Raw genomic sequence first — 13,480 nt, forward strand, 5'->3', positions numbered from 1 at the left:
AAGGCTGTAATGTAACAAAATGTAGAAAAAGTCAAGGAGGTCTGAATACCTTCCAAATGCACGGTATATCTGCAGGAGCTGGACACGGGAAAGAATCATGTTATATTTCCAGGGCTCTACGCTGACCGTTTTTACAAGGTGCACGTATGCGCCTATATTGAAAAATGTAGGCGCACACAAATACATTTGGAGCACAATGAGGTATTGAAGATAAAATCCTTACTTTTTCTAGGCGCACTGGTGCAAGATCAGCACAGCAAATTAGATCAGTACAACAAATTATTTTGGTGCATATGCGAGTAAAATTGTCACACTGTAGAGCCCTGATGTCGGTCTGATCTATCAAATAGATCTCGCAAGAAGGCTTTGCGGATAAGGGAGAGTGCTGATTTAGGATCAGGTCCTGCCTATCCATGCAATCTTATTCATTGTTATCTAAAAAAGGACAAACAGATCCTAAATCTGCACTCCTACTCTGAGACACTACGCATATATGCTCAGATCAGTGTTATCAGAGTGCTTTAGCGTACCCTGGTCTCCAGTTCAGAAGGGAACTTGGTCTGAAACTGGCAGACAGTGCCATTGGTGTAGTCTCTCTGGATGAACACTTTGGCAGCGATAGCCGCCTGCTGCCTCATATCCTGCAAGCTGTGAGTCTGGAAGGAAGGAGAGGGAAAATGGGCTTTAGGCTAGTTGAAGAGCTCAATGAGGATTTAACAAAAAATGTATTAATGTTTAGGCCTAGATCGCATACATAGATGACATAGCCAAGATGTGCACACCAGACAATTTGAATTTCTACGACAACAAAAAAATATTTTGCCTATTAGCCAAATCTATTCAACATCTGTTGGCATGAAGTAGCTAGAACAAACTACCATATCAACAAGCATAATTCATTTGTTTAACCGAGAGCCCTATTCTGTCACTTTTACCCCTACCTACATGTCCATATTACCTCAATTACCTTGTACCCCTGCATATTGACTTGGTACCAGTACTCCTTGTATATAGCCTCATTACTGTTATTTTATTATTGTGTTACTATTTACCTTTCCCCTCCCCCTTACTTTTTAACTCATGTGACAAATACAATTTGATTGATTTGTAAATCATATAAAATGGCTGCCATTTTACTGAAAAACAGATTGCAGTAGGGAGTGGACTCTATGGCTGCCCTGCAGCTTGTTTTATATTAGACAGGAATACTGATAGATAATGAATGCTGACAAATGGAGGACTGTTGAAAACAAAACGTGTAACCTATTAATCACAAATTAGACTTGGCAATGCTTAAACACCCAGTATAAGGAAACAAATGACATCGAACACCACCCTATTATCTGATCCAACAAGAAGGCAATGAATTAGGACGGCTAACGTTAATCATTCATAACTTTAACATGTTTCATAATGGAAACCACAACCAGACTGGGAGACCATCAACCTAAATGACCCCCAGCGGAGTGGGAGGGATGGCTTGCATTCCAACTGGCACCCTATTCCCTTTATAGTGCCTGCTTTTGACCAGAGCCCAATGGATCATGATAGAAAGTAGTGCACTACATAGGGAATGGGGTGCCATTTGGGACAAAGCCTGAATAATGATTAGCCTACAGTGTGCCGTGCTAAAATGATATACTTTGTGAGGTCCTTCATAAACCACACTGTAGCTTCAGTAGTGTCTCAGACTACTGTAGCATAAAGGCATTTCTATGTAAAAAAATAAAAAGTTTTAAAAACTTGACCAGTAACATGTGAAGTTCATAGGAACGCGTCAGATTGTGTCAAATGAAAGCTAAAAGTCCATATTTTTTTAGATAGAGGCATATAAATATTTCTCAAGCATTTTCCATCCTAAATATTAGAAATGGCAACTGCTTTGATTTCTATTCAAACAGATGAAAAATAGGGCTTAAAACAAATGGCTAGCAGAAAAGGGGCTTTAAAAGGTATTAGCAATACATCAAGACACAATAGTGTGTTGAAGTAAAGACCATGCCAACATTTTTATTTTGTTTTGCAGAAAAAAAGTTCCTTCTGTAAGTTCAAGAAATATGGCCTAATGTCTTGTCATTCTGTTACCAAAAACCCACATATCTTGAGGAGGATAATGAAAGTTCACAGAAGTACTAAGGTAGCCTACCAATTAGTAATAGGGTTTTTACTGATAATAAATCATAAACCAGATTGTTAAGTGGTTGAAACACATCATTCTGTTACCAAATCGCTAACAGAATGACCCCCACCCCCCAAAAAGATGCAACAGAATGACTGCAACTTGACTGAAACTGAATCGGCAACAATGGGAATTCATAGTAGTGACAATTCACCGTTGGGTCACCTGCTACTGTCCTCCCTTCCACTTGTATACTGTCATGTTCAGCTCATAACGGTTTGCTTTCTCTTTCAATCAAGATGTGGTTAAAGCAGGAGTATAAAAACAGTCTGCACAACCCCTCCCTCTCTCTCACCCAGTCTCTCTTCTCTCCAGTTAATGTCACCTCTCCATGAGTCCCCGCTCTTTCCATTTACTGTAACAGCCCTCTCACCCACTGAGCACCGACTGAAGCCGGATGTCCACGGACGTTGAAAAGTTGTTGAAATTTGGCCAATCCAAATCTGAACCAACCATAAACATCTGTTTCACACCTTTGGACAGCACAGTTCAGTAAAGAAAAGTTGAGTAGAGGTCAGTACAATACAGTACTAGCGTTGACACAGTATCAGAATTTTGACTTCGATACCGATACCATATTTAGTATCACGATACTCAATACCAAAATGTAGTACCGTGGAAAAAAATAAGGCGTATTAGCTAAATTCACAGAATGGCACTTGATCCAGACAGATCTTTTGAGTTCAATATAACTCTGTTAGACATTTTTTTATTTATGAATGTATGCATGAATGAATCAATTGTACAAATCATACAATCAATTTGACTTAGGCTTTTTATCAACCTAACTACATATCATAATGGTAATAATTTATTTAAAAAGGTAAATCTCTAGTCTATTGATAAACTGGGTAAATCAAAATGTAGCCTAGGTCTATTCACAATGAATGCATATATGGTGAATGCATATTTAATAGGAGTGTGTGCATGCAAAAACGGCATTCATTTTCCTATAGGCTTTGACCAACGAACCATAGCACAGTCATTGCCTACAAAAAGTCGTCATTACTATTTCTCTCTGTTTGAGGATTGAGCAAAGAGGATCTTGACTGGGAGAGACATGAGGTGGGAAGAAGAAGTGAATAAATAAAGTTTATGGTGACGATCAGCTTTGAAATCAGCAATATTTTGAAATGAGCAATATTTTGTGTTAACAAAGTACTAGAGTATTGAATTGATGTTAGCTTCAGCTGTAAGCTAGCAAGGAAAGTTAGCCTACAAAGCTGGAAGCAACCGGTATCTTCTTGCATTGTAAAGTGGTCTAGCCTGTAATGGACATTGTCTTGTGAACAGTTATGAACAGTTGCAACATTTCTATATGCTGTTTTGCATTATTCAAGTGTGATGCAGCCCAGACTCCCAGTGAGTGAAGTGGTTCCTCAGGACAGGCTAGAGCTAGCAATAGGTAAGTGGAGCAAGCACGGTGGTCTCGCGCTACAAGGCGACATCGGCTGCGCTGATAGACAAACTTGATCCTATTTCAATCAGTAGATGACGTGAGACACATTTGACAGAAGTACCGAACTGTTTTTTAGGTTCTAGTATCGAAAAAGTACAGAAGTTTCGGTATACCGTGCAACACTATGCTGTACAGAGTAGAATAAAGTATCATTTATTGTATTGTATTGTACTCCACTGCATTTTACTGTACTGAACTTATACTCTGCTGTGATGTCCAAACTTGTGAAATACTGACATCTATTATTGGTACAGATTTGGTCCAGTCCCATCAAATTTGGTCTTGTTTGGGGCAGTGCTCATTAGAATAATAGCCATTGTGTGGAATAACAACCAAACATGCAAAGGAGGATATTACATTCTTCTACCTATTCAGGATATATCACTATGAAGAGAATGACATTCATAATTATGCATTTCTCTATAGTACAGATCAGGGACCCATGATGTTACCATCATTCTGTTACCAGGTGTTGATCCACTTCATTTACTGTAGTTCCATTAAACAAAATAGAGGTTTCAAACTCAAGGTGTCATATAATAGCTGACACCCCATTCTTTCTGCAGACATCTTTCAATCTTAATTATGAGTATTAATTAAGTAATTAATTTGAATATATAAATAATTTGAATATTTAATAAATTAACCGTTTTTGGAATATGTGATCACATAACAAACTGAGGGAGTTATTTACAGTCATTTAGTTACCAAACTTGATATCTGCATTGTTCTTAGAATGTGTTTTTGTGAAATTGTCAGTGGAACTTGTTAAAAGTAGTCCTTGTGCATATGGTTGTATGGTTTAACTTTGTAATCAATGGTTTTGTTTGGCATACTTTTAAAGTAAAAAACCTGAGTATGAGCGACAATTTGTTAACGTGGAATTGCCCTACACTCACTACAACTTTGTTTTGTACTGATGAAATGTCCTCAAAATTACATACTTCATATGATGTGTGAGCGCCCTGCAGGTAAATGCTGCTAGGACAAAGTTACATAATAAATGTTAAGGAGTATGAATGTAAATATTTAATGCTTTGCATCTACAATATTACTTAACGCTGACAGCTTCCTCAATCAGAGGTGATTACTGCTATCAGGCAGCACTGCCGCAAAAAAAAATGTTGGTTCACTCTCTCCCAATTCGCCAGTGGATACAGTAACTATTAGAAGTCATAACAGAATTAACGACAACGATAATGAATGGAGTAAGTCAAGGAACAATTGAGGCCTAGACAAATACACTTACTGTGTAAAGAATAATCTCAGACAAAGCCAAACACAAACACACACATATGTGTGTGTGTGTGTGTGTATGTATATATATATACATATACATACAGTGGGGCAAAAAAGTATTTAGTCAGCCACCAATTGTGGAAGTTCTCCCACTTAAAAAGGTGAGAGGCCTGTAATTGTCATCATATGTACACATCAACTATGACTGACAAAATGAGAGAGAAAAAAAATCCAGAAAATCACATTGTAGGATTTTTTATACATTTATTTGCAAATTATGGTGGAAAATAAGTATTTGGTCAATAACAAAAGTTTCGCTCAATACTTTGTTATATACCCTTTGTTGGCAATGACAAGAAGTCAAACGTTTTCTGTAAGTCTTCACAAGGTTTTCACACACTGTTGCTGGTATTTTGGCCCATTCCTCCATGCAGATCTCCTCTAGAGCAGTGATGTTTTGGGGCTGTTTCTGGGCAACACGGACTTTCAACTCCCTCCAAAGATTTTCTATGGGGTTGAGATCTGGAGACTGGCTAGGCCACTCCAGGACCTTGTAATGCTTCTTACGAAGCCACTCCTTCATTGCCCGGGCGGTGTGTTTGGGATCATTGTCATGCTGAAAGACCCAGCCACGTTTCATCTTCAATGCCCTTGCTGATGGAAGGAGGTTTTCACTCAAACTCACGATACATGGCCCCATTCATTCTTTCCATTACACGGATCAGTCATCGTGGTCCCTTTGCAGAAAACAGCCCCAAAGCATGATGTTTCCACCCCCATGCTTCACAGTAGGTATGGTGTTCTTTGGATGGAACTCAGCATTCTTTGTCCTCCAAACACGACGAGTTGAGTTTTTACCAAAAATGTATATTTTGGTTTCATCTGACCATATGACATTCTCCCAATCTTCTTCTGGATCATCCAAATGCTCTCTAGCAAACTTCAGACGGGCCTGGACATGTACTGTATTAAGCAGGGGGACACGTCCGGCACTGCAGGATTTGAGTCCCTGATGGCGTAGTGTGTTACCTACCGGCTTTGTTACTTTGGTCCCAACTCTCTGCAGGTCATTCACTAGGTCCCCCTGTGTGGTTCTGGGATTTTTGCTCACCGTTCTTGTGATCATTTTGACCCCACGGGTTGAGATCTTGCATGGAGCCCCAGATCGAGGGAGATTATCAGTGGTGGTCTTGTATGTCTTCCATTTCCTAATAATTGCTCCCACAGTTGATTTCTTCAAACCAAGCTGCTTACCTATTGCAGGTTCAGTCTTCCCAGCCTGGTGCAGGTCTACAATTTTGTTTCTGGTGTCCTTTGACAGCTCTTTGGTCTTGGCCATAGTGGAGTTGAGTGTGACTGTTTGAGGTTGTGGACAGGTGTCTTTTATACTGATAACAAGTTCAAACAGGTGCCATTAATACAGTTAACGAGTGGAGGACAGAGGAGCCTCTTAAAGAAGAAGTAAGTCTGTAAGTCTCTTAGAGGTCTGTGAGAGCCAGAAATCTTGCTTGTTTGTAGGTGAACAAATACTTATTTTCCACCATAATTTGCAAATAAATTCATTAAAAATCCTACAATGTGATTTTCTGGATTTTTTTTCTCTCATTTTGTCAGTCATGGTTGAAGTGTACCTATGATGAAAATTACAGGCCTCTCTCATCTTTTTAAGTGGGAGAACTTGCACATTTGGTGGCTGACTTAATACTTTTTTGCCCCACTGTATATATCAGACTGCTGGTCAAAACTTTTAGAACACCTACTCATTCAAGGGTTTTTCTTAATTTTTACTATTTTCTACATTGTAGAATAATAGTGAAGACGTCAAAACTATGAAATAACATATGGACTCATGTAGTAACCAAAACAAGTGTTAAACAAATCTAAATATACTTTATATTTGAGATTATTCCAATAGCCACCCTTTGCCTTGACAGCTTTGTACACTCTTGGCATTCTCTCAGCCAGCTTCATGAGGTAGTCACCTGGAATGCATGTCAATTAACAGTTGTGCCTTAGGGCTATCTTCTGTATACCACCCTTACCATGTCATCACAACACAACTGATTGGCTCAAATGAATTGGCTCAAAGTAAAGAAATTCCACAAATTAACTTTAACAAGCCAAAGGGTGGCTACTTTGAATGATCTCAAAAGTAAAATATTTTAATTTGTTTAACACTTTTTTTGTTACGATATGATTCCATATGTGTTATTTCATAGTTTTGATGATGTCTAGTAAAAATAAAATAAAACCCCTGTAATGTGTAGGTGTGTCCAAACATTTGACTGGAACTGTATACATGCATGCATGTATGTATGTACAGTGGCAAGAAAAAGTTTGTGAACCCTTTGGAATTACCTGGATTTCTGCATAAATTGATCATAAAATGTTATCTGATCTTCATCTAGGTCACAACAATAGACAAACACAGTCTGCTTAAACTAATAACACAAACAATTATACGTTTTCATGTTTTTATTGAACACCCTGTGTAAACAGTCACAGTGCAGGGTGGGAAAAGTATGTGAACCCTTGGATTTAATAACTGGCTGACTGAATTTTGGACCATTCATATTTACAAAACCGTTTCAGTTCAGCAATATTTTTGAGATGTCTGGTGTGAACTGCTCTCTCAAGGTCATTCCACAGCATCTCAAATTGGGTTGAGGTCAGGACTGACTGGGCCACTCCAGAAGGCGTATATTCTTTTGTTGAAGCCATTCTGTTGTTGATTTACTTCTGTGTTTTGTGTCGTTGTCCTGTTGCATCACCAAACTTCTGTTGAGCTTCAATTGGAGGTCAGATAGCCTAATATTCCCCTGAAAAATGTCTTGATGAACTTTGGAATTCATTTTTCCGACGATGATAGAAAGCTGTCCAGGCCCTGAGGCAGCTCCAAACCATGATGCTCCCTCCACCATACTTTACAGTTGGGATGAGGTTTTGATGTTGGTGTGCTATGCCTTTCTCTCCACACATAGTGTTGTGTGTTATTTCCAAACAACTCAACTGTAGTTTAATCTGTCCACGGGATATTTTGCCAGTAGCGCTGCGGAACATCCAGGTGCACTTTTGCACTTCAGACGTGCTGCAATGTTTTTCTTGGACAGCAGGGGCTTCTTCCGTGGTGTTCTCCCATGAACACCATTCTTGTTTATTGTTTCACGTATCGTAGACTCGTCAACAGAGATGTTAGCATGTTCCAGAGATTTCTGTAAATCTTTAGCTGACACTCTAGGATTCTTAACCTCATTGAGCATTCTGCTCTGTGCTCTTGCAGTACTCTTTGCAAGATGGCCACTCCTAGGGAGAGTAGCAACAGTGCTGAACTTTGTCCATTTATAGACAATTTGTCTTACCGTGGACTGATGAACATCAAGGCTTTTAGAGATACTTTTGTAAACTTTTACAGCTTTATGCAAGTCAACAATTCTTAATCTTAGGTCATACATTCTGACATATGTTTTGTTCAAGGCATGGTTCACATCAGGCAATGCTTCTTGTGAATAGCAAACTCACATTTTGTGAGTGTTTTTTATAGGGCAAAGCAGCTCTAGCCAACATTTCCAATCTCGTCTCATTGATTCGACTCCAATTAGCTTTTGTAAAAGTCATTAGCCTAGGGGTTCACATACTTTTTCCAACCTTCACTGTGGATGTTTAATTGATTTATTCAATATAGACTAGAAAAATACAACAATTTGTGTGTTATTAGTTTAAGCACACTATGTTTGTCTATTGTTGTGACTTAGATGAAGATCAGATCAAATTTGATGACAAATTTATGAAGAAAACCAGGTCATTCCAAAGGGTTCACATACATACATATAAACAGTGGAAAGAAAAAGTATGCATATCCATTTATATATTTTGTACTTTCTTTGCATTCAGGCCCACGGGGAAGGGGTGGTATGGGTTGGGTTTTCTGCAGTCACTGGGGGGGTTGGCAAGCAACCTTGGATGTGGAATCTAAGTGGGGGGGGCAGATATATATGGGGGAGTAGGGAGTGACAAGACAACCAACCTGTTTTGCTAGGTGGGGGGGAAGGGGTGAAAAACATGGTTTCTGGGGGGAGCTGGGGGTGGAGGCCCTTTTTGTTTATTTTTCTTTACACACCAAGTTTATTATCACAAATCCTGTGATCAATATGATAATTTCTCTGTATTCTTTTTTACTTTTATTTTTCTTTTGAGTGGCAGCACACAGGAGCATGTTATATGAACTGAATATATGAATTGGTATGAATGTTGTACCTGTCACACTCCAACAAAAAATGACTAAACTAATTTTAAAAAACTTGGTCACCATGTTTAATATTTTACAGCTATTAGATGCATAATCCATCATTACGCCAAGCTGTTTTAACAGTGGTCTCTGGCTGCTTCCCAGACAACACTAAAAGATATCATCAACTCTAATCTGACATGTTTATCTAGCTAGGTTATCGGAATTTATCTAAGCAATGATGTTCTAATTGGTGGGAGAGTATAGGAGCTATAGCCATTTCAGGGTTATTTTTGTCTGAAGGAAAAATCTATTCACATAACATGCCAGAGAAGAGTAAAAGAATGTATGCACTCACTACTGCAAGTCGCTCTGGATAAGATCGTCTGCTAAATGACTAAAAATGTAAATAGTTACACCTATTGGCTAATAGTCCCATGGTCGGTCGGTCGGTCGGTCCATCCCTCTCTCTCTCGTGCTCTCTCTCTCTCCTAACATTTTAAATGACCAACACCAATAGCTTAGATGTTTCTTTTTTGTTTTTTTCAACATTGCATTCTGAAAACAGTCTCACTCTCATGAAATACGTAACTAATTAGCTAGCATAGCTATCTGAATAGTGTTATTGTGAAGTACACAGACAGATAAGGGACATTTAATAACTCCTTCTTAGAGTTTTGATAGCTAAGCTAACGTAAGTGAACACAATCAAATCCACAATTACATTTTTACTCTCATATGCTGACTTGTCTACCCTACAACCATCTACACGTGGGCCAATAAATTACTGCCATTGCATTGTAATAAGTGAATAGCGTTAGTTATATTACATTAAGAGTTATAATATTAGCCATTAGTTATAATAGTTATGAGGGGGAAACTTATTCAACTTCCAGATAAAAAAGACTGGAATGAGGGAATGTGTTATTGTTGGATCTGATTTAAAAGTGGAACTGACAATGTTTTAGCAACAATACATTTTTATTAAATCTGTTCATATATACCCCCAGGAAGAATATTAATTATTTGGTATTTTTGTTACATTATCTGACAAGCGAGTACTTAGATATGGTCATTTTCACATTTTCATAGAATGTTTCAGAATAACGTATAGTAAGGCATTTGTGAAAATTCTATAGCAATACACAGTGGGAAAGCGGCAGTGCATTTGGACAATTAATAGACACTGCAGTAAATAAAACGTAATAAAAACCATCCGTCTTGTCAAGGGTTGAAGTCTATGCAGACCGGTGAGCCATACCCAATCAGAGCTAAAGTAGGTTTATATGCAAGTATACCATTTGCCACACGGCCCTGCCATCATTCACATTGAACTGGACTGTGTGTTCACAGGCAGTAGCAATAGTGTGACTTTAAATAACTAGAACTCATTCGTCAAAAGCCACAAAATACACCTGAATGGATTTCTGCAAATATGTATATACCACGAGAGTCCTCTTGGATTTGGGAACTTCACAGTCCTATTGATCAAACAACCGTGAACAAGGCTCTCTACCCCTCAGTTGCCTACGCACATCAACAACAAGATCAACAACTCATTCTAGCAAGAGCAAGATGAGCTAAAAATCGAACAAGGGAACATTAGATAAACCCTTTCAAACTTTTTCAGTTGGCCGTCAAAATTGCAATGATAAACGAATAGTAGCCTGCTCCAACGCACGTTTTCACAACTGAATAGGAAATTGCCTGCCTGTCCGCTCATTTGATAAATGACAAATACATTTGCTTTACAACTAAGAGACATGCTAACTGTGGATAACAGTTGTTCAAGTTCAGCATAGCTAGCTAGCAAAGCAATTAAATTCACATGTCTTGCTAGCTAACCAAACGACACCTGCATCTCTAGCTGTAGCCACCAAAAAACGACGAGGGGAAAGGGTCAGTCACTCACCCACTCCTCCAATGACATGCTCCCAGCTGATAGCTAGCTAACGTGTTTCTAACTTGCTAAATAAATAACTAGCCACATGAGTAGACACGCTAGCTCAGAAGTGTCAAACTCAATCAGCACACTGGCCATATATAGCCTACTTGTTGTTTTTTAAACATGCAACCTAAACTGGCCATTGTTTTAGTAGAAAAAATATGTCCATTTATAATGTCCACTTATGTACATAAGAAGCTGTGTATAGCATTTTATAATAATATAATAATAATAAATGCCATTTAGCAGACGCTTTTATCCAAAGCGACTTACAGTCATGTGTGCATACATTCTACGTATGGGTGGTCCCGGGAATCGAACCCACTACCCTGGCGTTACAAGCGCCATGCTCTACCAACTGAGCTACAGAAGGACTGCAAGTCCTTAACATATTAAAACAAAATATTTGTCCAGCCTTCGCTTGCTGCTTTGCTTGCAATGTGCATACTATGCTGCGACCCTAATCAAAAAGGATTTAATAACTTTAAATACAAAAATAAAAAACGAGCTATAGGTTATTGTAACACTTACACTTAAAATATGTTCACCTGTGCGGTTGAATGCATCTTTGCTGTATTGTGCACTCAAAATGTATTGTAGTTAAATAGCCAGCCTAGGCTACCGCTCAAATCGCTCTGGATAAGAGCGTCTGCTAAATGACTTAAATGTAAATGTGATAGGTCTACACGTTTCTCCTTTACACGGTGATTTGTAGCAGGTTGTGTGTCGCTTAAGGGTCCTATTCGGCCGGTTGGCCTTGTGTTTGACACATGTGCTAGACTATTAGCCACGTTATGACTGACTTGTGATCATTGCTCTTGCTAGTTTGATTGTATTGCCATTACTAGCCTTAGTGACATTGGACCGTTTTTGTTACTAAAAATATTGAGTACATTTTTTATTGAAACAGTGCATCCCGAATGGGTGTAGGCAGCAAACAATGTAACAGGCCAGCTGTGATTTAAAACCTGATAGCAATATTTTTTGGACTACCAAGAAATGAATTGGTGAATTACGTGAATCATCCATTGAATTGCATCAATCTATTCTGCTATTCTGCCAACAATGCCTTACTGTACGTCATGAAATTTTGTCAAATATAACCTATTTTTTAAACATCTTATACAATTGGTTTGTACAAAGTAGTTAAACGCTGTCAGTTCCACTGTAAAGAAGCACTAGCAATGGCATTATCTAGCTAACGTTAACTCAGAAGCAAAACGACGTTTCTCAATCTGCTTCACACATTCGTTAGAAAAATAACACCAAACACGAGTTGGCTAATATAATTTAATACAATTACAATGCTAAGTTTAATCATATCAAAGACAAACAAGCCACCATTCTTTAGCTGTATAATGTTAGCTATTATCGACAGGCTTGCTAGCTAACGTTAACTACTAACTTAGCCGAGTTAGCTAACAAGCTAGTTAACAGTTAGTCAGGGGTAAAGACGATATCCATTTGAATTAGCAAATGTGTAACTATATGACGAAAGTGTATTGTTACAAACTGCTAGGGGGTATTTACGATTAAAACTGATCACAAAATCCCTTACCTCAGCCATGTTGACAGCTCTCTGTTTACCTTCCGCTAGCTCTAAACTGAGTACAGCAACTAATGTGTCCGGATACAAGTTGTCCAATTCACGAGGTTCCGTAGCAGCAAACTGCAATGCACTCTGTAGGAATAACGAACAAAAAATATATAATTTGCTATCACACTTATAGATAGAGTTTATTAATCTTATATATACAGTGCCCATTATTGGATAAATGAAACAGATGTTGAGTTAATTTTCTACTTTTCCAACAATTTTTTTGTAATTTTTTTTATTTTTATTTTTATTAACAACAAATCAATACATAAAGCACATGAGGGAACACAAGCATACATAGATTACAAACAATGGACAATCGAGCTAGGGGGTACAACTACTTTTCCAACTAGCTCTGGTCCATGGCATCGCGAACTACGCCCTACACCAGAGCTACTCTCAAACCAACGTTGTATATAGGCCTAAACCCTGATCTTGATGCTCATTCTTGGTCATTGAGAGGGTTTGAAGCCATCGGTCGCCCATATTGGCACTGCCCAGTAGACGTCTGTAAAACAAAAAATGTTAAAAAACGAATGTAGACAGTAAAAAAACGCTGTGCTATTTGTCTGTATAACCAAATAGAGATGTCTCTCAACTCTAATCTAATAGACACAATCTAATTTGAGAGATTAGGAGCATGGGGTTTTTAGTCTATGATGAGAAAATTGAGGACTCATTCTAGTCATTAGCAAGTAAAACATTTTATCTGATAGGCATGAAGAATTTTCATGGTGGATTAGTGTTACAGCTTTTTGTGCCAATACAACCATGTGAAGGTGTGAAAAATATTGCCTTAACATTACCTAACCCCACCATTACACATTTTATTGCAC

The 13,480-nt window shown here is 38.3% G+C and overlaps 1 protein-coding gene across 2 annotated transcripts in view; it reads right to left on the reverse strand.

Annotated features, from left to right (window-relative positions):
- LOC124034140 (golgin subfamily A member 7-like) overlaps positions 1–12,719 on the reverse strand; it is a 39,605-nt gene extending 26,886 nt beyond the window's left edge. Inside the window, exons 1-2 of one of the 2 annotated variants that reach the window (XM_046346908.1) lie at positions 12,606–12,719; positions 531–656 (exon numbers count right to left, since the gene is read on the reverse strand). In XM_046346908.1, the coding sequence (XP_046202864.1) occupies positions 531–656; positions 12,606–12,614 (135 nt within the window). In that variant the 5' untranslated portion in view covers positions 12,615–12,719. Of the gene's footprint in view, positions 1–530; positions 657–11,014; positions 11,121–12,605 lie in introns of those variants that run through there. The other variant, XM_046346907.1, reaches the window with a different exon arrangement.
- Positions 12,720–13,480: the final 761 nt, after the last annotated feature.

Source organism: Oncorhynchus gorbuscha, linkage group LG04 (assembly GCF_021184085.1).
Source record: "Oncorhynchus gorbuscha isolate QuinsamMale2020 ecotype Even-year linkage group LG04, OgorEven_v1.0, whole genome shotgun sequence".
Taxonomy (NCBI): Eukaryota; Metazoa; Chordata; class Actinopteri; order Salmoniformes; family Salmonidae; genus Oncorhynchus; species Oncorhynchus gorbuscha.